Source organism: Pseudorasbora parva, chromosome 6, assembly GCF_024679245.1.
Source record: "Pseudorasbora parva isolate DD20220531a chromosome 6, ASM2467924v1, whole genome shotgun sequence".
In the NCBI taxonomy this organism is placed as follows: domain Eukaryota; kingdom Metazoa; phylum Chordata; class Actinopteri; order Cypriniformes; family Gobionidae; genus Pseudorasbora; species Pseudorasbora parva.
In genome coordinates, this window is record NC_090177.1 from 40,137,500 (window position 1) to 40,162,916 (window position 25,417).

Consider the following 25,417-nt stretch of genomic DNA (forward strand, 5'->3'; position numbering starts at 1 on the left):
AATGATGAAGTGACGTTTCACTCATAGTTACCTCTGACAGAAAACGAAACAATAATAATTATAATCTGCAAAACTTGAAATGGGTAAGTGATTTACTGCAGAGAGCAAGTACTAAACACAATCATATGTTAGTGTCACTGTCTCTTGATGATGGATGTGGTCAAGAAGCTGTCAGTGATCAAAATATTGATTTTGAAGACGTTGAAAATGAGTTGGAGAATATGCGTGAGATCGCGAATATGAGGCAGATGCTGACTGGTAAACCAGCTCTGACGAGGAAATATGATGATGGTATTAAACATCTGCTCAAACTGAACCCTTCCAAGCTCCAAAAGGTAACGAAATACGTTTTATTTTATTCTTCTGTAGCTGTTACTCTAACATCAGGAGTTTTATATATTATCGCGACAGGTAGAGGTCTAACGTTATCCATGTTAAATATAGAACCGGGTCCCCAATATGTAAGAATGTTTGGCGAAACAGTCATGCATTTAAGGGTTAAGCTATGGAATGGCTTCAGATGACTTTGTCACCCAAACTGACGTGAAAAAAGCGGGGGGCGCCGAAAAGCGCGCTGTTTGCATATATAGCTAGTGCTAGCAAATACAAGTAATGTTAGCTGTCAAGTTAATGTTAAATGCAGCTTAAACATCCTGCCATAGTGGAAAATCAATCAAAATCGATCATCTAATCAATCGACAACAAAGTCAAATTAGTAACTTATAGGTTATATATAGACACAAGCAATAGTATACCCAGATCATCCGATCCGGCGATGTTCTTGTCACGATACAGTCCTTGTTGCCCATCCCGCGATCGTGGTTTCGACCCGGGTTACCATGGTGACGGCTGTGAGATGACGGTCAACCCACCAATCCCCCCCCCCCCCCCCCGCCCCCGCCATTTTTTTTTTTTACAGATCTGCATGATTTACGTAGGTCACATTTTCAGGTCGGAAAATCCGGAATTCCGGATTAATCCGGAAAAATCACATCCCTGCTATTTACGCTGTTAACTTTCCTCTTCAGACTCTTTGACAGTGCTAGCTTAAATGCATACCTCCAGAACGCAAACAATTTAAAAAAATGCTGTTTAGTATTAGGGGCGAGTCACGATTTTCGAATATTCGATTAGTTGATTTAATTATAGAATATCGAATAGGTTGTGCGATTATCGTCCTGTATTTACCTGTAACTTATATTCCCAGTAAATGGTGCTGATGTGGTGGTGACGCATTCATTTTAGGCTTCTCCTTTTTATATTTTAGACGTTATTAATTAAAAGAAACTATGAGATGCGCATGACGGGCTGGTGGAAACAACACGAGACTGTCGAGCACCAGCACGGTCCTTCAGCGCAGCTGCAAGAGTTATTAGGCTATGGCCTTTTAACACCTGCTCACTTCATTCGTTTTCTCTGTTCAGATATCTATCCGATTGCAAAAAGATCAGGAGTAAATGCCTTTCTAAATTCTTTCAAGACGGATTAATATCCGACCACTAATACAAATCAATTCTATAGCGATGTTTGAGCATGAGCTGATGATGAATAATTGCTTTCGTTGACGTGAACTCCGATAAATGTGCATATAAAGTGGGAATTTAAGATCAGATTTATATTCATTTAAGGGAAGACTTCCTGCATGTTTTTTGTAATATTTTAATTTTTTTAAATTCGTAGATTGAATAGGCCGTTTCATTTGCGCCGTTGTGAGCAGAGCCCATGCCTCAACATGTCAAAACGTGTCCTTTATACTGCTGGTGATAGTAAACATAAACATTGTGATATAATTGAAGTGTTTTATATCTATTGACTATCTAATGAGAGGAATTGCAGGACAAGTCAAGTGTTGATTTAAGAGACTAAATTGATAAATTAACTCACTGTCTGCCACGGGCCGCTTGCTCAGCACTTTAACAAAAAATGCTCCAAACATTTTTCTAAATTAATTTACTAAAGAAACTAAACAAATTATAACTACTTTATCATTTAAAAACAGAACTGACCTATTTTAGTGGCTGTAACAGTGTGAATTATCGGATGGTAGGATTAAAAAAATAAATAAATAAAAAAAGCATGAACACTGGCTCTCTTTTGGTCGTATCGGAGGTAAATCCTCAACAACACTATCAGCATCCCTTACGTTATTGAACTAATAACATTGTAATCAGCTAAACCGCACGCGCTGGTTGCTTTTCTTCCTGCACAAGCGCACACCCGAGTTTTATTTTTGCTTAAAATGCCCATCCCTATTTAGTATGTGAGGATGCCAAGGAATAATTCTGAGTGTAAAAGTAGCCTATGCTACGTCAAATTATTACAATAAGTTAGGCTCCATTGAGTAACAAGCAAATTAAAATGCACATTTATTATTCACAATATGGCAAGAGGAAATAATAAAACAGTTAGTTAAGAGCATGACTCAAACATGCCATAAATGTCTATTTTGAGTTATTTTTATCCATTCCGCATCTCCCACATGTGTGTTTTAGCACGGGGGTCTGTGTTGCAAGTTGGTGAATGAAGATACTGTCACTGCTGCTTTATTAATTTATCCAATTTTTTAACAGCTCACTACCAGTTGCAAAAGACACTGTAACAGTATGTCAGGCAATTCTAGTTGTATTTTAAATTATTCAATTAAATTATCCACTGACTATATTCTGGCCTGCCATCTAGTGCTGATTATTTATTTTTTTTGCCCATGGCCAAATATACTTGTCGACCCCTGGTCTAAATGAAGTTCTGGGTAATAATACATTTAAAAAAACGGTCTCCCTCAGACCTTGTCCCTGCTCACGAGGTAGTACTTTTTCAAAGTGCATGATCTTTCAGGGGTGGGACTTGGGCGCTGAACATGCTGATTGGTTGACTTCACGCAGCGTTTTATTTCAACCACCATTTTTGAAAGTCCAGCAAGAGTTGTTTGAGTTGTTTGTTTAGTTGTAATCGACCGATCAACGGACTAATTTGTCTAATCTTCATGGTCCTTTAGACTGCGATGGTAACGTAGACAGCAACCGGTATGGGGGAAAAAATTTCCGGGGGCCAATTGTTCAGTGGAAATGGGGCTATATTTTTTATTGAGTGTTTTCTCTTACTTTTGCTTTCCGTTTCTCCAGTCGGATCTTTTTATTCTTTGCATCCTCCTTTCTTTTCATTCTTGCCTGCAAGAGACAAATCAGAGATGCTCAGTTTTAACAGATGAAAAAGTTTTAAAAAAAGAATAGTGCAAAATGAACTAGTAAATATGAATTTAGCTCACCTTTCTCTTCATTTTCTTCTTGATCTTGACCAGTTTTACTTTTTCGTCCTCAGTGAGATCCACTGTAAAACAATTATCATCAACTGCTCATTATATCTGACAAAAATCTAACTACAAGATAATTATATAAAAGGATAAAAAGGAGGCACTCTTGCAAGTTTATTTTGTATTAATTGGACAATCCACCTGAAGTGACGCGTCTCGTTGCAGAGCAGTGATGATTATTTGTACCTTGCCCCCACACCTCTGTTCATTCCTACATTTTAGCAGGTTTTCCAGTTGAGAACATTCAGACTCACCCTTTTCCTCCAGTCTCTTCAGCAGTCTGGCGTCCACTTTGCTGAGCAGATCCTCCATCTTGGCCTTTGGCGGTCGGCCTGGCCGTCTCCCCTGGGCTCCTCTCGCTCTGCGTCCACGAGGACGAGGCTCTTTGTCTGGATTTGGGGGACGGCCACGTCTGCCTGTTATAGCCATGATCATAGAGGGCACCTCCTCATTGGCAAGGAGGAACCAATTCATACCCTGTAACAGAGTCAAAAGAAACAGCATGTCACGCAACAGTGCATGTAGCTCTGGTGTCTATAGCTCCTGTAGGTAACACACACCTCAGGGGTTTCCCGCTCCTCGTAGAAATCACCCACTGGCATGCGTGGACTGAAGCTGAAGTGCTCTCTCGAAACGCCCTGGAGACCATCCTGATGCCTCTTCAGATACTGGAGAACGTAGGAGAGACCAAAGCAATTGGATGAAGACGAGCCTTTCTGATCACTCGTACAGATGACGTTACAGTGGTATCGCGGAAAGGGTTGCACGTTTTTGAAACAAAAAACTAAATCACTATGGCTTATATAGGGCTGAGCGATATTGAAGAAAAATGCGATGCGCGATACCTTGTTAAATAATGGGATATTCGATATGTGACGATATTGCAATTAGGGTGTAAAATCTATTTAAATTATTTTTAAGAAAAATTAAAAACTGAGAAAGATACCATTTGTGTTTCACATTCTTTCTGGGAAAAGAAAGCATCGCTACAACTTCTGAAAGGGATCAGCAGTGTTTTGGCAAACATTTATGTCACAAATCAGACGATATAATTTTAACATCAATTTAAACAAACAAAAAATTTAATTGCAAATGTAAAGCAGAGAAGAAACTGAACTGTAGGGATCATACGCTTTAGAGAGGCGACGTGCATGTTTCGGTGTGTGTGTGTGTCAGACAGCGAGAGACTGCAAGTTATTGTTTTTTGGAAGTTATTGCGTTTAATAACTCTTTTTAACATCAAACAAGTCACATAAGTAAAAGTCGTGAGCCCAGTCTATTCTCTGCTATACGCGTCGCAGCTTCGACCTAAAACGTACACCTTTTCACAATGTTGAAGTAGCCTATTAAAATCATTCAGATATTGCGTGCCATTGCAATATGCACATTTGCGATATTTCTATAATATCGATATATTGCACAGCCCTATTTGCCATATTGTTATATAAATCCCAAACCAAGTATACCAGATCTCACCTTGATGACCTCGGGGAACTGCTTCATCCTCCGGCCACAGGGGCTGTAATACCACGTCTCCCCTTTCAGACGGTCCTCAAGCCTCCTGACTCGAATCTCTCGCTTCCAGCTAGCAAACGTGAAACAAAGCACATTAAACTTATATTTAGTTTCATAGGCCAATCAATTTCCAGCTGTTTGGCATCGCTGGATAAGCATTTTTAAAAACTATTGTGAGAGATTTCCCTGAATATGTACGTTAGCTACCATATATCCTGCAAATGTTACCAGTAAGACAAAAACTAAATTGTAATCTGTTATCAGGGCTTGACAGTGCAAGTATTTCAGTTGCATCTTCAGCTAAAAATAGACGTGTGCAAACTGTAAACTGTAATTAGGAGCATGTGTCAGAATAAAAAGTAGGTCCTAAATATGGCAGGTCTTAAAGAGATAGTACAACCAAAAACGGAAATTATGGAAATGAAGTTTTGAAGTTTAATAATCCCATTAAGCTGTATGGAGAGTTGCAACTCCTGTTTTCCATCCCCAGTTATTTAAAAGGATTAACCTGCACAATGTTCTTGAATGATTAATTTATGGATGCACGGCGGTCTGTTATTGCAGGGACATCGACTTTACATTTTCACGCCTCTAAACATGACACGTTTGGTTGCGATACATGTCAGTCAAACGTCGTCTTCTGCTGTCAGTCTGAAGCTCTGGCTACGCGAGACTATGGTCTTCATCGCTTCAGTTCACAATCAATGAATAGCTCACAAAACATTTCTTATGATCTACTGCTGAATTATGACGATGTTTACTTTATAGTGTTCATATTGCATATGTTGTAGCTGGAGTTCATATTTGATTTCCCTTATCTGTTTGAATGAGCAGCTAGAAATAGTAAATGAGATTCCCAGTGCTTTACATCAATGTTGTTGTTTTTTTCTGGATATCACAGAAAAAATATTTTCTGGTTACACAAATTGTTCCTGGCATTAAATTAATTCAGTATGAAGCAGAATTATGTAAAAACCTAGTATACATTAATTTTTTATACAAATATTTGCTGTCTCCTCGTATCTATTTAAGAATTTACAATGGACGCCTTAAGTTCCTTATGCACTCACAAATGTTTCATTTTATTTTTTTTAATATGAGCACATGGGCTCCTTGGGATACAGCAAGTGCCAAGCCCTGATTGACGCTACTCTGGACAAAGGACTGCTCACCCGTGCTGCAAAGGAAATTGGACTTGCTCTTCAGTTGCAACCCTACGTCTTGGGGTGTCACCTGTGACACACAAACAATTAAAAACAGCTTAAGTGCCAAAAGTCTGTATACAAAATAGACTGAGCACTACTTAAAAAGAACAATTTTCAGCCCCTAATATGTAGATACCTGCAGTGGAGCTGTTATCATCATCTTCAGCTTTTCCTTCTGCCGACTCAGTTTTGGCTGGTTTGGAAGGCTTTGCCTCATTCGCGCCGCCCTCTTTCATCTTACGCTTCCAGATCTTCTTGGGTTGGACTATGGGGCTCTCATTATTGGTCAGGCTTGAGTCACGGACAAAGGTCAGTGGATCATTTGGAAGGTAAAATGGAGCATTTAAAGGATTTGAGGAACCAGTAGAGATGCTCTCCGTATCCTTTTTCCGTTTCTTCACTGCAGTCGATGTATTCTCAGCTTTCTTTCTCCTCCAAATCTTTGGGCCGTCAGGTGTTAACTTCCGCTTCTTAATCATGCAGTCAGGAGAGCCAACTGTAAATAATTGAGTAAGACAGTATTTAGCACCTAACAATTTTACCCATCAGACTCATTAAAGGGATTGTTCAGAAGAAGTCATGGAAATTAGCAAGCATATTTTTATAATTACATTTTTTTTTATATAAGCAAGTATCAGAATTTACCAATGTGACACGTGTGCTGGGGGTAAACGATAGAGTTTGGTGAAAAACAAACCAAATTTGTATGTTTGTTTGTTTTTTAATGAAAATCCTGACGTAATCTTTTGCATTCAACTGCGCGTTGTGAGACTCTTTCAGTGCCATATTCACAAGTTGAGATGAATCAAAAGGAATAAAAACACGACCCAGAATACAATCCAGGTACTTTCTTCTGTGAAGTTAATATATTTGTTGAGTTTGTCGCAACAAAAAGTTGTCACGGTCACATCTGTCAACTATTTTATGTATTTGAGTTTTTTATAATCTTGATTTCTCACAAATTGGGTGCTTTTTCTAGGCAAGCCGGCGCTAATAGTGCCATGAAAGTGCAGTCGAGCACAGAAGATCAACAGCCAGTGTCAGGATTTACATTAAATTTTGGTTTGTTTTTCAACTCTTTCGTATACCGCAGAATGCTCAAAATAAACGACGTGTTACACTTGATCATTCTGTGTCTTTTTTAAAAGCTTGGTGTTGATCACTGTTCACTGCCATTTTATGAGTGTGAGCAGGACATTTAAAAAATTCTCATTTTGTGGTCTGAACAAGAAAGAACGGCATACCGCATTAGAACAACAACGGGCAAGTAAATTATGACTTTTTTTATTTTTTAATACTATCAAAAAAGACTATGCCTTTTAAAAAATGACCAATGCATTTACTTTCAGCAACTGGCATCTTTGGGGTTTTAGGCTTCCGTGGCTTTTTTGTTGGCATTGCGATAAGGGCTTCAGATATGTGTGTGGTCGTCCCTTCGACAGAACCGCTTACGACCACTTGCAGCGCTTTAGCGGTCATTGCAGACAGCGCAGATCTTCGGTCACCTCCGGATAGCTCTGAAGAATCGGGGCCAAGAATCTGATCACCTATGGGGAATAAAATGTGTTGCTTTTAACAACTAGAAATCAAATATGTTCTTTTTTTATTTATTTAAAACCCAAGCTTCAGATCACAATATGTCTACCAAGCATTCAAATAACCACATTAATCAATCACGTACACTTGAATGAGTATTATTACTATTTATTTTAATGAAAATAATAGGGATGTATGATATACCAGGGCAACATATTAGTGAACTTATCACCTAATCTGACAATATTGGCCGATTCGGCATTTCATTTTCCGTCGGTCTTAGTGCATGATGTAACTATACACATCTCAACATGTAATTAGGAAAATGTTGGCGTTGTGTTGTCTCTTATTGAGCAGTAGCCAGCTGGAGTCGTTTACCTCCAGTCTTTGTGCTAAGCTAGGCTAGCGGTGTGTGTCACACAGAGTAATGGCACGGAGATGAGAATGGTGTGTGTGGACTTATCCAGTGTTGGGGGAAACGCATAACAAGTAACCTGAGTTACGTAATCAAATTACCTTTTCAAGTAACTAGTAAAGTATTGCATTACTTTCAAAATTTACAACAAAAAATCTGAGTTACTTTTCAAAAAAGTAACGCAAGTTACATTTTCACATTTATTTGACAGACAACTCTTCTCCCCATGTTGAGAAAAATCGAGAGTAAGTGCGAACATGATGGTTATTGTAGTTCTCGACTAAATGTGAGCATTTACTCATCTCACTTGCACAATAAAGATTCAGTATTCCTCAAAATTAATTAATAAAATCAGTAAAATGCAAAATCAATACAAACCTCCAATAATTAGATAAAACAAGTATTTTTATGCATTTAATCTACCTTTATTGACCAATGTTTTGCTGCTAACTTTTGATGATTTAGTTAAACCAAAAATTACTTTAGTTTTTCTGTTTTTATGGTGAAGTAAGAGTGTTAAACTTTTTTCTCCTACGTCCTATTTTCCATTATCCAGAACGGCAGCGCAGCTGAACGGTTTGTTTGAGCTGCGCCCTCTACTGTATATGCGTGAATGTGCATTTTTACCTCTGCCTGAGGTTTATTATTTCAATTTTGGTGTGAAGAGGTCTTAACATTTGCACAAAAACATAACTTTTTTGTTATAAAAAACAAAAGGTGAGAACAACATTACTAGCAACATTACTTTTCTTAAAAAGTAACTAAGTAACTCAACTAGTTACTTTTTAAGGGAGTAATGCAATATTGTAATGCGTTACTTTTCAAAGTAACCTTCCCCAACACTGGACTCTGAGGGATACGGTGAATAAGCTAAACTCACAAAAAGTGTTCCTTTAACTCCTGCAAATCTGTATATTATAATACTGTATATTATAATGCGGTGATACCTAAATAAACGTAGCAATTTAAAAGGTTGGTCTTAGTTAAGAGTTCTTTAATCTAGACAAAATGGTATTGCATTTTAATCTGTAAACTATCAGTCACAATATGAAAATAATATTGCATACAATTTGGTAAATCCCTTCTGAAAAAAATCCCTTCTGTTACTGTTCAACTATGAGGTTCTTTAGAAACAAGTGAGACTAGGGCGGCGCAATTAATCAAATTTCTAATAGTGATTACGATTATGGATGCTACGATTATGTAATCGTTCAAAGCCGTGATTACTACAAAAAAAAAAAAAAAACTTCTGCGTGCTTAGATAGCAGTTACGTTGTGACAGCAGTACGCTGACTGGTCGAATGCACGCAAAATAGCACAGAAGCCGTGCACATTAATGTCATAAAAGCATTGTAAAAATAACTAATTGAGTGTCTAATCCAAATCCAAGTCTTCTAAAGAGACACAATGGCTTTATCTGATAACCAGATTTACCAGGCTCGCATACTGTAGTAAAAACAGACGTTAAAATGATTGCGAGACACGCGAAAACAACATGAGAGTGAGAGAATTAATGCAGAATTAAAATTTTTAGATGAGCTAAACATAGTTTAGGAATAGGCAAACATCATTTTAAACACCAGATCCCGTTTGGTTTTAGTAGTATCATTACTTAAAGCATTTTAGATGGTTTATTCATGCATTAATAGCGGGAGAGAATGATGCATGCGTAAATAAGGCATGGGGGGGGGGGGGGGGGGGTTACGTTTTCTGAGTTTCAGTGACATTACTACATTAAACCACTATGTATAATGTTGAATATAATGTATAATGATGCAATGGAGGAATATTTGTGGGTCCTGATAATAATAATATTTTAATAATAATAATTTTAAAAAAGAAAGTATAAAATAACTATTTTGTCTTCAAAATAAGTTAATTGATAAGTTAAGTATAAATAAATAAAGTTAAGTATAAATCGCAATTACAATTTCAAGGGAATAATCGGCAATTAGGATTTGTGTCATAATCGTGCAGCCCTAAGTGAGAGTAAATGCATTATTAATGCATTGGGAATCTCACCTTTGACAGAGAGTGTTGAGGCATTAATAGATGGAGAAAGCAAGGAGGAGCAGTTTTGTGAGGTGTTGTTTAAAGAGTCGTCCAGCAGAGATGTGCTATCTTTGAGGGAAGTCTCCTCGGTGGAACTTGTTGAGGTCATGGAGCTGTTCAAGTTCTCTTCACAAGAAGTCTCCAGCAAGTCCCTGGAGTCATCAAACATGGATCCTTCTGTAAACTTTGATTGGTCTCCCATCTGGGAAAGACTATACGAATTATCAAAAGTGTCCATCATTGAACTCCCATCCTCTGCTCTTGAGCTTTCAAGGTAGGTTGACTCAGCCAAGGACGGGTAGTCCAGAGACGTGTCAGTGCCGAAAGTATCATTTAAAGTGTCACTTTCTCCTTTTCTTGGGGTAGCCTGATCTTTGATACTATAAGGGTCTTTTCTCTCAGGTTCCTTTGGAACAATGAAAGCCGGTTCAAGGTTTCTACCGTGAGTTTGCACATTATGCATTTCAGATTGAGGCTCACTTTTGGACTCCTTTTTGGATGTGTTGATTACAACTCCAACTTTACTCTGGGAAGCAAAGGCCTCCGGTTTACCAGGAGTAGAGTGCAATTCTCCAAAGTTGTACCGTACTACATCATGAGAACCCACCTGTCCTGGACTGCGAGAACAAACATCCACGTTTGCAACAATGTCTGAAGGTTGAGCCGCAGCGCCAACAAGGGAATGAGACACGTTTGGAGCAGGAGAAATATTGAGAGGTGCCGAGGATGCCTGAGAAGAAAAGCTACTAGCGGGAGATGGTGTAGATGACACCAGAGCAGGAACTTGAGGAGAACCAGAGACAACAGATGGAAGTGCAGAGACTGCTGGGAGAGAGATGTTATCGGCACCAGATGTTGGTGTCGAGGAAGCAGCAGGATGTTTAGGACTCTGGCCTGTTAGAGGTGATGCCTCTTGGGGTCCTTTCAGTGGTGCCAATGCAGGAGGAGCGGAGACAACAGATGGAGACGCAGCTAAAGATAGAGGTGTTGGAGAAACCTGGGGACTTTTTGACCCCTGGGCCTCTGACAGAGGAACCGTTTGAGGAGGCATCAAGATCTTAGAAGAAAACGCCACAGACTGGCTGTGCGAAACAGCAGGTGGCGCTCTGGAGCTCTTAGGAGAAGACATTGAAGGAGTTTGAGCATGTCCAGCAGGTGTCCCATCAGCTGATGAAGGGGCAGAGAAGCCAGGCCTTTGGCCTTGGACCGTCTGAGAAGGGGACGCGAGAGGGGAGGGTGGAGACACGGACACGTTTGTGCTGACACCCAAAGCTGTAGATAATGCAAATCCTGAAGATGAAGAATGTGAATTTTGCCCAGAAACATGTCCAGAGATCGTCTGATGCGGCAGGGTCGATGTTTTACGAGGCGGACTAGCCAGTGGTGGAGGAGGTCCAGAGACGGGGGAAGAACTAAGCTCCTTTGCGGCAGCTCCCATCTCCTGATGTTGTTTCGCAGGTTTCTCCACATCCAATGGATGCTGCACACCCTGGTTAAAGTCGGTAGAGGACACAGAGCCAGGGGACTTTACAGGAAAACCATCGGTTTTAGGCAATCGCTGTGGTACAGAGCTTCTCTCGACTCCATTGAAGCCTTTATCCGTTTCTTTGAAGGACTCTTTCATATGACCTACAAAAAACACACACAACAGCAATTAGCAAGACATGTTAAAACATTCAGACACGTAGCAACAATCCACACACATTTGTATGTGATTTGAAATGCAAGTAAAACTGGATTTTTAGGTCAGAGGCATGGCCTGGAAAATAGTGCACTATGCTGCTAATGTGCTGCATCTGCACCGAATTCACTCCTTCACTCTTACTATCCTCCCATGTAATAAACTACGCACGAGGCATTCGCTACAAGGTGAACGAGTGAGCGAGTAAGCAGAATCCAAAATCAGCATATGCATCAATGTGGAAACTACAGTAATGCCTCTAATGCCTCTAACAGTCGTCGTCTCATGCTCCTCGTGTTCAGCAGAAGAGCATTTTGAATACACTGTGATTAAGGCCAAATCAGAGTAAAACAAATGCATAAATAAAACGACAGAATGCAGTTTGATCTTTAGTGAAAAGTACAGTATTGTTGATTGTTTTATTGTATCTAGGTTGCATGTGTTCATGCAGTTTTCCATTTTCTGATGAATGAGGCAGAATGTAAAACTGGGGCAAGACATTACCTGTTAAACTTTTAGACCGTTTGAATCACTTCCTAATCTAAAATGTCTAATTACCTTTGACTGAAATAACATTAGTCAAACAAGAGGACAGAATTAGCATGCCAGTGTTGGTGATAATAAAAGCCATTCAGGAAGTGCACTGCACCACCTAAGTACAGGAAACGTACAGAACGAGCATGCATGATAAAACATGCTGCCATTTCTATAATCAGGCAATGGTATTAATGTAATGAAAATTTGAGAGTTATTTTCTATGCAAATAAGGCTTTATTTAAGACAATAAAAGTGACAGTAGACAGCAGTGCCACCAGTTGTATTTAGGGATGTACGTGAGTATTCGACAGGTCGATTAAGCAATACTGCTGCTAGTATAAATATTTATGAATATTTGTTGTTTGCATGGTTTTTTACACATTTAATGTTTTGCTTTATATTTTTACAAAGGCTATGTTGAAATAATTCATGGTAATGTTCTAATTTAAAGGAGTCATGAACTGGCTTTTTTTTTTTAATATACTGTAGTCTGAGGTCAACTAATGACGTTCGTGTGGTTTTTACATTCAAAAACATCCTAATTATAGCCTATTAGTAATAGCCTATCTTCTACACTGGTTTTGAGGCTCTGTCCTGAACGCTGGGTTTTGATGGGCGTGTCACTGGAGACTCGGAAGTAAACCCCCACGGCTAGGATAGGATAAGACTTGCATATTTAATGAGCTTCAGCTCCGCTGTCAGTTCACATGAGGGTGGGAAGTTCGGATCATTTTACTGACTCGGATCTTTGAATCTCGTTCAGCAAAATGAACAAATCTTTTTTCAAGTCATTTCGTTCATTTACGCAGAATCTAATTAAAATGTTACATGTTTTAGATTACCTATTAGATTAGGTTACATGTAATGCGGTCATGGCCAAACATTGAGAAAGAAATTATTAATTAATTGCGCTTGCCTCACCTCCCGATCCAAATCGTTCTTTCTTTAGTCACTTCACATTTAATCACGCGTGTTCCCTAGAAAGATTAGTAGCTAACGTTACGCTACACCTCTCATGGCTTCTGGTTCGAGCCGTTAGTTCTGTCATCATGTCTGATCTGAGCCGTGACAGCCTTATATGCAATACATGTGTCCGGAAACAGAAAAGATTAGTTCTCTCGATTCTTCCAAGTCATTCTTTCATCAAGTCCTCATATAGGCAAGGCAATGCAGTCACTTAAAACAGAAGAGATTAGTTCATCTCTCGAGTCTTCTCGTTCAAGTCCACATAGGCTGAATGCAGAAGCAGTTCATCTCTCGAGTCTTCTTGTTCAAGTTGTTCTTCGGGTCTGACTCTGAGTCTCGTTCTTGTGTCACATGAACGCTTCCCAGTTCAGTGTCTCAAGTCACAACATATACATTACAGTCGTATTATTGACAGCTTGTTGTAATATATTTATTATTATAAATTCATCAGAAGATATGGGGAATAAACTATTATACCTATGCATTCTGGCCAACCCAATGAGTCCAGGATTCATAGGAAAATCAATTATTATAGGCCTACTAGGTAAAAAAAAAAAACCTATGCACTTGTTTTTGAGAAAGGTTGTGAATGACCTATTTCTGTATCCAACACGGCTGTCACGTCACGAGACTCGGACCGAAGACTCAAGAGAACGAATCATTTCTGTTCCCTGTACAGACTGCATAGCCTTGTCTATGGGGCTGGGACTTGATTAACGAATGACTCAAACCCGGACTCGAAAGATGAACTATTCAATTCTGTTCCCTGTACAGAACATATGGGATGTTGAGCATACGCGATCAACACAAAATGAACAAATCGCTCCCTGAGAAAACCCGTCGTTATCAAGTCATATTAAAGATTTGCTCAAAAGATTTGTTTTCTCTGTAGCGGTGAATGTCCACTCAGAAGATGAGCAAGGTGAGGGAATATTTTGAAAGACTACACAAAACTAGCATATAACAAGTAATCTTGCTTTTAAGCTTGTTATATTACCGGTTATGAGGGACAATAAAATATGAAATTTTATATTTAATTAAAGAAGAAACATTATGAAAAAAGCTTATGAGACACTTGAACAGTTGCTATAAACACACCCTGACAAAGAGAATACTCTTAATGTATAGGCGTCAATTCACGGCAAGCTTTTCCTTGCCATCTGTCAAATTTATCAAAGACCATTTAATAATAAAATTACTATTGTTTCAGCCTGACAAGCCAGACCCACATCAAGATGTTTGGTCTGGAAACTCACCATTGACAGCTCAATCCGAGGGGCGGATAAACGGTTGTCTTTCAAACTCCCTCTGCACGCGATAGGATAGCGCTACACCAACCAGAGCAACGAAGGTGAAGCGGAGCTCGCTGACAGATTAAACTTTCGCCGTATAACTTTTGTCGGCAAAACTCTGAACACATCTTCCTTTTTTAAGAATGACTTCAGTGCCGTTCTTTGTTCTTTTCTCAGAGAAAAGCTTAACTCCAAGTCTTCCAGAGTCGCGGCCAAAGCTGATTCGAAAAAACGCTGTTCGCCAGCTTCTGTGTTTTCAGGTAGTACGCGAAACCGCCGCAACTCTGCCATCATGTTAAGCCCGCCCACCGACTCTATACACGATGGGATTAGCCTGACCAGAGTTTGGTTTTTCAAGCTCAGAAGTCTATTGAGAGTTGCTGGACACCCTGGCTGCAAATTAGATTTGCTGCCACTAGGGTGCGTCTAGAGTTCTAGGCTACTATTGTTTTGGTAATAAGTGCCGTTATTAATAATATAACATTTGTTTATTGGAAATTGAACAGTGAAGCACTGAGCTTGGAATTGCTCAAACTTATTGCCAACAATAATAATAAATAACAATAATAAAAAAAAAATATGGGGAAATTTTAAATATTCTACTCTAATTAAATGTACATTGTTCTTCTATAGTATCCCACTGAATTGACTGACAGCTTCAGTGATACTTGTTAACCGTGTAATTCTGTCAATTCAAAAAAAGTTTTTGTTTTTCATGAGACTTTGTGACAACTCTTTTCCCCCCAAATATTAGGAAAGGGGAGTGGAAATGGCTAATAAGTCAAATTGGCTAATCAAGTGCTCCTCTGCCACCAACTACTGGTTATAGTGGTAATTTCATGTCTTTTTTAAATAAAATTGCTTGTGTGCGACAAAGTGTGTGTGTTTTTTTTTTCCCCAACCCCTTCAAACTTTTAGTTTAACAAATCATCACATTTTAAATAAGATTAATAATCGGATAAGATTTAGATCTTTGAACAGAAAAGTGTGAGGTACTTGAAAACGTTTGAATTTCACTCTCAAAAGGTTGTACGAACATATATATATATATATAAATAACCTAATATATATTTCTGTCACAATACCATGTGGTGTTCTGACATTAAATCCAGGGTAAATGCCGGTGATTTGCGGACTTGAACCCTGGAACTTTCTCCTGGTTTCCACATCAGCGCTGTTTGGTCTGACATCTGTGGTTTCTAACATTTCTACGCCGAACGCTTCCCAGTAGATATCACAGTAGCGATGTTATTAATACTGTGGTGAACTCAGGCGCTCTCTCACTGGATCTCCCAGCGCTGTGTAGTCACGGTGTTGTGTGATCCAGATCGACCCACGTTTAAGTTTTAGTAATTGCTGTGTTGTAATATTAAGTTTTAATTTAAGTTTTTTTTTTATATTTAAATGTCTGTATAGTTTTTATTATTGCTACTTGGGGTAAATGAACCGATATAATTGTAATAAAAATCTGTTAAGTTTTAACTACATTTTTAAGCCGCAAATGCGAGTAAAATGGTCACACTGTTGAGCCTTGGACCCATGGTCGCATCAGCAGGAACCATTTGTTCTCAGTTTGAAGCCCTGTGTGTGCAGATGATTTTCATACACTAGAAGAGCGGTCAACACCATTTTAAACAAATTCAAAATTTCAGTTTAAACAAATTAAATTAGTCGTTGCGCACATTACTAGTTGCAAACAGTGTTTTTAATGTTAGTGTGGGGGGGGGGAGTGCAAATCGAAATTGAAAATACAACAATTTGGAAATATAATAACCCTGTTTCTAACACACTAAAGACTGTGTGTGACTGTCTCACCTTGCATCTCTTTGCTCTTAGGCGAACCACTATCAGGCACTGCAGAAGGGGACCTCATTGGGACCTGCATTTGGTGGGGACTGCTTCTGCCTCCTCCACTGCCCACGTGATGGTGCTGAGGGCTTCCTTGTGGAGGCGTAAAACTCTGCGTGGCGGGCGGTATCATCTGAGTCTGGGCCTGTGGTTGGGACTGGAGTGAAGGATGCTGGTAATATGGCATTCCATTAGGCATCATGCCATAATGCTGCTGCTGCTGCGGCGGCTGCGGCTGCTGGTGTTGAGGTGAAGCGTGGTGTGAATGATGTTGGAGATGATGTGCCGTTGCAGACACGGCTGGAGGCTGCTGGTGATGCTGGGATGGCGGGATGCCAGGATGCCCCTGGTTGGGATAAGTCCCATACATGCTGTGAGAGTTAAATCCCATGGACATCGAAGACCCCCCCTGCTGCTGCTGCGCAGGAGTACCCCTTCCCCAATACTGTGGCGCAGCGCCCGGGGCCTGGCGGGACAGCCCAATACTGCCGTTGACTTGGTAGGGTCCCTGGCCCTGGAAGTGGTGCTGAGGCTGCTGCGGTTGTATCCCCGGCTGGGAGGCTGGTTTCTGGAGCAGCCCATGTGGAGTGACAAGCCCCATGGATGGGTTATACTGAGACTGGCCCCACAGATAGTCATATCCAACGCTGCCTGGGAGGAGATGGTTGCCCATATGAGGATAAGAGGAAGAGGGAGGGTGGGTGCTGGGCTGGCTGCTCCCACCTGCAGTAGTGATGCCATTCACATTCATTTCGCCATTCAGATCTGTGCGATGAACAGCATTATTAAAAAGCAGAAAGACACACTGCTGGTTTTAAACTTTCGGAATAAACATGACGTATGTTTTTTTAAATGCTCACTGCATGCATTTGATCAAAATCCAATAAAACAATACTATTGTGAAATGTTATTATACAATTTAAAATAACTTTTCTAGTGGAATATATTTTAAAATAAAATGTTAAAGGGATACTCCACCGCTTTTTCATATTAAACTATGTTATTCCCTTAACTAAGATGAATTGATACATACCTCTCCCCCTATTGACGGAAATGAGAGACTGAGGGGGAGATGTGAGGGAGGATTTTTCCAGGCGCGACTTTTTACTGCACCGAGTCGAAGTACTCTCAGAAGTGCTCTTCCGCCATACATTAAAGTTCTCCTTTTTAACCCGGTTAGAAAAGCGCCACGTTTTATTTTATGTCATCATACTTGATCGTTCAACTATTCGTGTAACTGTATTTAAATAAGAAAAACGTGGAGGTGTTCGGTCGCTTCTAACTTGATCTCTGTTTGGTACCATAGTGAATGAACTGGTAGGGGTGGGCGATATCTCGATATTTCGATATTTTTTAAACTCGATATATTGTATATATTTAATTCTGATTCTGCCACTTTATTTGTTTGCCTTCTCTGTGCTGTGCTCGCGCGCCTCCCGCCCCGTTGCTTTTGTTCCCCCTCCCCTCGCGTGTCGTCTCATTGAACACTGCGGCGTCCGCAACCAGGTGAGGATTAGTTATCATGTTGACAAGCGCGTGCGTTGTTTAAGACTTAGTTTAGAGACCACGATTTTCCTTCTAAAACAACTGCTAAAATTCATAAAGAAATATTAATGTTCATCATAGTTTAAATCGCAAGTTTCACCCACGCTCAGGTGATTGACACTATTGGTGCGAGACGCACTCGCAGTCTCAATCATGTCAGTTTATGATTCGTGTCTAACTGATCGCATGGTTTTCGGTTAAAATGTCAAAATGATCGCATATTATTTAAAAACATTTAAAAATTATTGCAACATCATAATTATTATTATTTTGTCAGCATTATCACGGGATTATGATGAATAGGTCTATTCATGTTTTAACCAAGAGGGAAAAACGCGACATCCCGGGTGTCCTGAGACACGCGGTGCTCTTCTGTAAGTTGTGCTGTATCATATATAGCCTACCTTCTGACGTTCATATTTCGTTCTGTAACTGGAAAAGAAGGGAAGCTCGCCTCACGTGTAGCCTGCATGATCCGCATGATGAGGCGCTCACGCTTTAGTAAAGAGCGCGACATCTAGCCTACTGTTTGAATTTTGATACAAATTTAACAGGAAGTGGTGTTATGACAAAATCAGTGTATTTATATCGCAGTCATTCCCCAATCTTTCTGCAGAATGCTTACTGTTTACTTTAACTGTAAAAAAGATGTCTTTGATTCATGTTTTGAAGGCATGAAATGAATGAAAAGAAGGCTATATGTATTATGTCTTTTATTTTACAGTTAAATTATTATTTATGTAATCAGGGAGATTTTTTTTTTTATGTCAAAAGCACATAGTTCCTACATTAACTGACTACCTCTTTGCACTTCAATAAAAATATTATGACTATGATATTTGGTATATTTGTTTTTGCTGTAGTTTTTAGGGGGTTATTTTTCCTTTAAAGATATCAAGATATATATCGTATATCGAGATATAGCAAAATATATCAAGATATATATCGTATATCGAGATATAGCAAAATATATCAAGATATATTTTTTGCTCCATATCGCCCAGCCCTATGAACTGGGCTTAGTGGGCTAAGCTGAATACTATCAGATCGTCAGAGAGATTAAGTGCACGCACTAGCAGTTGAACGTCGACATTTATGTGATGAAATTCGAGTCGACGTCGACTAGTCGCTGATGACGTCATTAATGAACAAATAAACCTGAACCTCGAGCTGAGACACGAACTCGGCTCTTCTTGTGCCCAGGACAGCTATGGCATATGACGCAGCACTGCCCATAAGGTTATTGGTCCTACAAAACAGCTTCTGTATCAGTTCTTTTATCTTATGGTCGTTATATTTCTCACAGATTTCTGCTCGTTCTGAATAAGATACAGATAAAGTAGCACAATAAATATTACATGTATATGAATACATTAGTGAGTGATTATGTGTGAATTAATTCTACCTGCCAGCATCCCTCTACTAACAGTGAAGCTGTGAGTTTTAGTTATCAAGAAATATATGCTAGAACTTTTCAGTTTCTAAGCTATTTTATTGATAAAACACAGAACAGTGTTGACACATTTTTGCGCTACTGATTGTGAGGCGCGACTAGGGATGCGCGGTATACCGGTACTGGAAAAATACCGGTATATATTTAATTTAAAACGGTACGATATCATGATTTGGCACATTTCGGTATATGCTGCTTTTCCGAAGTTCACCGCTAGATGGCAGCGCGCTACCCAAACTGACCCGAAACAACCGGCAAATGTGACAACAACATAGACGGACAAAATGGATAAAGCAGTTGAATCTCACTCAAGATGCCCAAAACGAATTAATAAAGAGAGGAGTAGAAGTGGAATTTGTAAATACTTTGCTTATAAAACTGATGAAGAACCATCAAACCTAGCCAAGAAGCATCTGTCACTATCCTGACTTTAAGACTTCTTAAGAGATCGACAGGTCAGTGAATCATTCAAACCATCTCATTTAGAGACTCATTTATTTTCTTTTTACACTGATCAACACACACACAGCCTAACATAAGATCGAATATCACAATCTCCAGCTTTTGTTTCAACCAATGACATTTAGATCTCATTATATTTGCACGCGTACTATTGCACTATTTACATTCACGTTAGACACAACCGACTGTGTTTATGTGAATACTCACTAAAGACGGACATTTGTACATAATTCTGTGTATTTGACTGTTTAAGGAAACTTAATGTGTAATGTGCGAGCGTGACTCAGTGACAGGCGTGTGTGTGTGTGTGTGTGTGTGTGTGTGTGTGTGTGTGTGTGTCGTATGAGCTCATATCTCCTGTAACTGTTATTACGAAATGCTATAAAATCTCTTGCGTGTTCAAATGATTTCCGTTCTCCATCCCGAGACGAGCGTGAAATGTTGAATCGGATTATGCAGATTGTTTTAGAGTAGTGCGATTTCTTTTGAACCCAGAAGCAATTAGCTAATTTTGAGAGATTTTTGCTGAAATTATTTCTCACAAGAAAGTTTTCAAATGACTGATTTGATGTGATAAGCTTTGCTGATTAATTTACTAATAAACATTTGTGGTAATTTCCCACTTTATAAACTCAAAACTTGTATAATTGTTCTCATTCGCGTGCAATATACCTGCGCTAATATCAGACCGTGTGTTATCGATTTAATATCGGTACTTCGGTATTAGATTGTGGTACCATACCGAAGCCAAAATTGTGGTATCGAGCCATCCCTAGGCGCGACGGCTATGCAATCGCACGCATTAGTTTAGCGCAATGATTAACTTACGTGTACAATAAGGTTGCATTCTTCCGATCAATTTTGAGCATCCAGATGGTAATCAAACATGTCATGTGGAGAGCTCTCAGAGTATGCATTTATTTGTCATTTTTAACTGTTCCAAGCAGAGCCTTCGTGTCAGGAAATTGTTTATCCTGTTACGCCCTCTATAGGCCAGCGACTAGTCGACGTCAAGTTTAAAGCGTCATGACAGGGCATTAAGGTCGACTAGTTGATTAGTCGACTAGTCGGTGCAACCCCTAGCACGCGCTGAGACGAGAGAGGTATGTGTCAACTCGTCTTAGTTAAGGGAACAGTTTAATATGGAAAAGCGGTGGAGTATCCCTTTAAAATCTTCAGTCACATGATCCTTCAGAAATCATTCTAATATGATGATATGCTGCTTAAGAAACATTTATGATTATAATATATTGAAAACTGCTTTATATTTTTGTGTAAAGCCTGATACACTACCATTCAGAAGTTTCAGCCCAGTAAAATTTAGAAGCAAGGATGCAATAAATTGATCAAAAGTGACAGTAGAGACATTTATAATGTTACTAAAGAGTTTACACACAGCAAAAAATACATTTCTTAGTATTTTTGTCTTGTGTCTAGTCAAAATATCTAACAAAATCTTTCATTACGAAAAATAAAGTACAAATCTTGTTTTGGGAAAAATAAATACTCAAAATTAAGAGAGTTTTCGCTTAAAATAAGCCAAAAGGGGAAACTAAAATAATCTTGTTTTCGGTTCGATTTAAGATTATTTTGCTTACCCCATTGGCAGATCATTTTGCTTATTTTAAGCAAAAACTCTTAATTTTGAGTTATTTTTTTCCAAAACAAAACAAATACTTTTGCTTGTCCAGTAAATACTTCTTGTTTTAAGAATTTGTTGATGTTTGGACTAGAAACAAGACAAAAATACTAAATAAGAAGTGGATTTTTTTGCAGTGCACAAGAAAATGAAGCAGCAAAAATCAGCTTGGATAGATACTCACTTTTCCCTTGCTGGGGGAAGCTCATGGAGGACCCGTTAGTAAAGAGAGAATCTCCTGAGGAATGCTTCAGTCCTGAGTTAGCTGACACAGAAGAGTGAGGCCCAAAGTTAAAATGGTTATTTGCTTCCATCTGTCCGCAAGAAGAAGAAAAAAAGTGCAAGTAAGCCATTTGTTGGATGATTTCCCTAAAAAGTGTAAACACCGTCTCTACTTTTGAATATGCCTACTTCCCTACGTTCCCTATGTCTAAATTCATGATGTTCATAAAACTATAGCCAAATAAAAAACGTTTGTATGACTTATTACTGAGGGACACTTTACTATCCCATGATGCCACGGGAAAGGAGTTGTGAATAGCCGTAAAGTGATGTCTTAGGTCATATGACACTGTCAATATGACAATTACAGTACGTCCGGATTACAATTATATTACAGTGAACACTTTTTTTTTTAAACAGTCAAAAATTAGTTCCTCATCAAACACCGAGTTAAAGTGCCTACTTAATATGCGATACTGTATTATATGACTCTTTCAAAGACAACTGCTCTTTTTTTGAACACCTCGAACGATCCAATACTGGCTCAACTAATCAGTTATGTTTTGGGTGAGACTTTCCATTTGTCCAACCAATGATAGCCAGGCTAATATAAAATTAAATATTTAAGAAACCTGCTTGAAAAGAGTCGTAATTTTTCAGACATTAGTCATGATATACAGCAGGTGTAATTTTTGCGCAAGCGTAAGACTCACATTGCATTGAAAGTAAACATTTTTCAGTTCACGCATTCCTCTGGGAATCGAAACTTTAACTTGGCCATTGCTTTTGCCATACTTTTACTGTCAGAGCTTCAGGAATGCTCAATATGTTGTGCTATTGTTTACATTGGTGTCACATGCATCCGTCAAAACATTTCAAAATACATCTTTACAACAACAAAAACTATTTTTGAGCTGTGGAGAAAAATAATAAAAATAAAAATCACACTTCACCTTAAAGGGATAGTTCACCCAAAAATTGTCCCATGATTTACTCACTCAAGTCATCCTAGCTCTTTCTTCTTTCAGACGAATACAATCTGTTATATTAAAAAAAAAATTAAAAAATATATATAAATATATCCTGGCTGTTCCCAGCTTTATAAAGGCAGGCCAAAATGTCAAGAACAAACAAAATGCATCCACTCCATCCATTATAAAAGTTCTCCACAGGGCTCTGGGGGGTTAATAAAGGGCTTCTGAAGCGAATCGATGGGATTTTGTACGAAGAAAGTGAAGCTCCTGAATACGAATGGTCCACTGGACAATAGATATTTTACTTTATAAAGTTTTAAATATGTCACACATCCCCATCAATTCGCTTCAGAAGGCCTTCATTAACCCCCGGAGCCTTGTGGATGCTTCAAATGTTGGCCTGCCATTATAAAGCTTGGAAGAGCCAGGACATTTTTTAATACAACTCTGATTGTATTTTTCTGAAAGAAGAAATGTCATACACCTAGGATGAGTTGAGGGTCAGCAAATCATTTTTGGGGGGGTGAACTATTCATTTAAATAAATTATGGTCAAATTAATTTAAATCCTTCAAATAACCAGACTCCCATTTCATTATTTTACTAGTAGCACAATAGGCACATCCTTGTCTTTCTGTAGTTAAAAAAAAAGAAAAGAAGCTGTACTCAAACTCTCATTCAACCTTAGTAAAGAGTGTTTAATGTTTATGACCCAGAGTGGCACAAAGACAGTGCTCCAATACCCAGTTATCCGCCTAACTATATGCCATTTTCAGGATTGTTCATAACGTTTAAATTGAATTTTGACATCTTTAGGGGCACACCAAACGCCATGCAGGTAGCCGGTGTACATGGTTCATACACAGCCAATGAGCACTGCACTGCTGTGGCGGACATCACAAATTTTGCTCTTCACATCTCTAACATAAAATGTCGCAGATAAAGCCGATGAGATGCCCGAGCAATCGCGTTAAATAACACATCACAAACACAGATGCTGAACACCAGCCTCAAACTCAATAACACTTTGAACACAACAACAAGTTATTCCTGGACATTTAAAAAATAATAATATGAACCTAATTTATATGACCTGGTATAGATTTATGCATATAGATCAAATCCAGCACTAATTATTCTATGCGTGTCCATCATTAACCGCACAGCTAACAGTAAACATCGACCTCAAAACGGCAGGATTTCATTCAGAAATGGCCGTTAAGCCGACATACGTCACTAAAAAGCAACACACACGGCAAAAGAGTGATATTCAATTAAATATTACAGGCGGAAATGTTAATAAAGAAAGGAGGAAGATGTGGGAATTGGTTAGCATGGATGCTAAGCGCTGCTCATGACCATGCGCTGCTTCTGGATCTCACATCACATACACACACACACATACACACAAAATATATATATATATATTCACATTTGATTAAACTTCTCCAACTCTAAAACACCACAACTCAGGGTAAACCAGGTCATATCTACTCTTATTCCATGTCTTCATTCTCTTAATGTAATTTTAGTCTTGTATATGCACGTATTGAGCATAAAAAGAAGAAAAGATGCGGCCAAACAACCGACACAAAAACGAAAACAAAAAGGACTTTGCTTGAAGATAACAGATTAATCATGTAACTTACGAAGGCATATGACCAACGATGAAGGGAAGACTACTCATTGATGCTCATAATGAAAATCTAGCGACACACACACACACTTATTAAATGATATTTCGATATGAAGTTTGATTAAAGTACTCGGTTAATATCAGCGCTGATGATGATGACATGACAAAATGAGGCCTGCGTTCCGCATAACAACGACTCATCACGAGCGTTTATGAGCTTTGAAACAATATTCGCAGATTAACATGCATGTTAATTCAATATTTTGGAGTATGAATGAAATTGGACACGGATTTAATGTAACAGCGTTCGTTTGTCGATGAAAACGGTGTGAGTGAAAACAGCGGGTCTTATTTACATAACCACGGGTTTGTGCGTTATTTAAATAATTAAAGACGTTAAACGTACAGATAAAACGGACTGATTATATAAATACGAGGGTTTGTTTGTGGTCTCTGACGTGGGTGGCTAATGTTTTCAAAGCTTGCCTGTGAAAAAAGCGATATTAAAAAATAATCTCGTTTCAGAAGGTCATCTTCCGTTTATTAATTCACGTTTTTTTCTCGATATACGGTTAGAGAAAATGAGGCAGCATCACCCACACACAACACTCTCAAAAGTTTCCCCCGTATAATGATAATAAAACTGCCCAACCTTGATATGTGCCGATCGCACAGGAGACAGAGAATCTGGCCCCCCGGCAAAGGACCAATGTGGATGAAGAGGGTGTAAGCGATGTAAATAATAAACGGGTAAATCGCTAACCTTTGGGTTTCAGATTTGCAAACATGGCTGGTAATGTTTGAGCGCAGCCATGATCACATAGGAGAGAAAGAGAGCGAGCCGAAAGAGGAAGTGAATGACGGCTCGACGGCCGCGAGCCTCTGGGTCTTAGCGCCGACCAGGTGCTCTACAGACCGGCCATGGACTTCTGAAACAAACCAGTCTGGACCACAACCCCCTGAGGAAGAAGAAGTGTGCTTACTAGTTGTATTGAATGTGGGCGTGTGGTGTACTTCAAATCTTAACAGTATGTTAAAAAAAAGGGCTAGTCTGACTATAAAAAGTGAACTGTAACAATGTAAAATTCAAAGTTTTATTTTAAAGTACATTTATGTAAAAAAAAAAAATT

General features: G+C 38.9%; 1 protein-coding gene across 2 annotated transcripts in view; it reads right to left on the reverse strand.

The window, feature by feature from the left end:
• Positions 1 to 25,210, reverse strand: part of baz2a (bromodomain adjacent to zinc finger domain, 2A) — a 53,568-nt gene extending 28,358 nt beyond the window's left edge. Inside the window, exons 1-12 of one of the 2 annotated variants that reach the window (XM_067446917.1) lie at positions 25,051 to 25,210; positions 21,641 to 21,770; positions 16,325 to 17,122; positions 10,004 to 11,662; positions 7,374 to 7,577; positions 6,167 to 6,526; positions 5,998 to 6,058; positions 4,787 to 4,895; positions 3,871 to 3,978; positions 3,565 to 3,787; positions 3,266 to 3,327; positions 3,102 to 3,167 (exon numbers count right to left, since the gene is read on the reverse strand). In XM_067446917.1, coding sequence (XP_067303018.1) covers positions 3,102 to 3,167; positions 3,266 to 3,327; positions 3,565 to 3,787; positions 3,871 to 3,978; positions 4,787 to 4,895; positions 5,998 to 6,058; positions 6,167 to 6,526; positions 7,374 to 7,577; positions 10,004 to 11,662; positions 16,325 to 17,122; positions 21,641 to 21,770 — 3,780 coding nt within the window. In that variant the 5' untranslated portion in view covers positions 25,051 to 25,210. Of the gene's footprint in view, positions 1 to 3,101; positions 3,168 to 3,265; positions 3,328 to 3,564; positions 3,788 to 3,870; positions 3,979 to 4,786; positions 4,896 to 5,997; positions 6,059 to 6,166; positions 6,527 to 7,373; positions 7,578 to 10,003; positions 11,663 to 16,324; positions 17,123 to 21,640; positions 21,771 to 24,939 lie in introns of both variants that reach the window. The other variant, XM_067446916.1, reaches the window with a different exon arrangement.
• Positions 25,211 to 25,417: the final 207 nt, after the last annotated feature.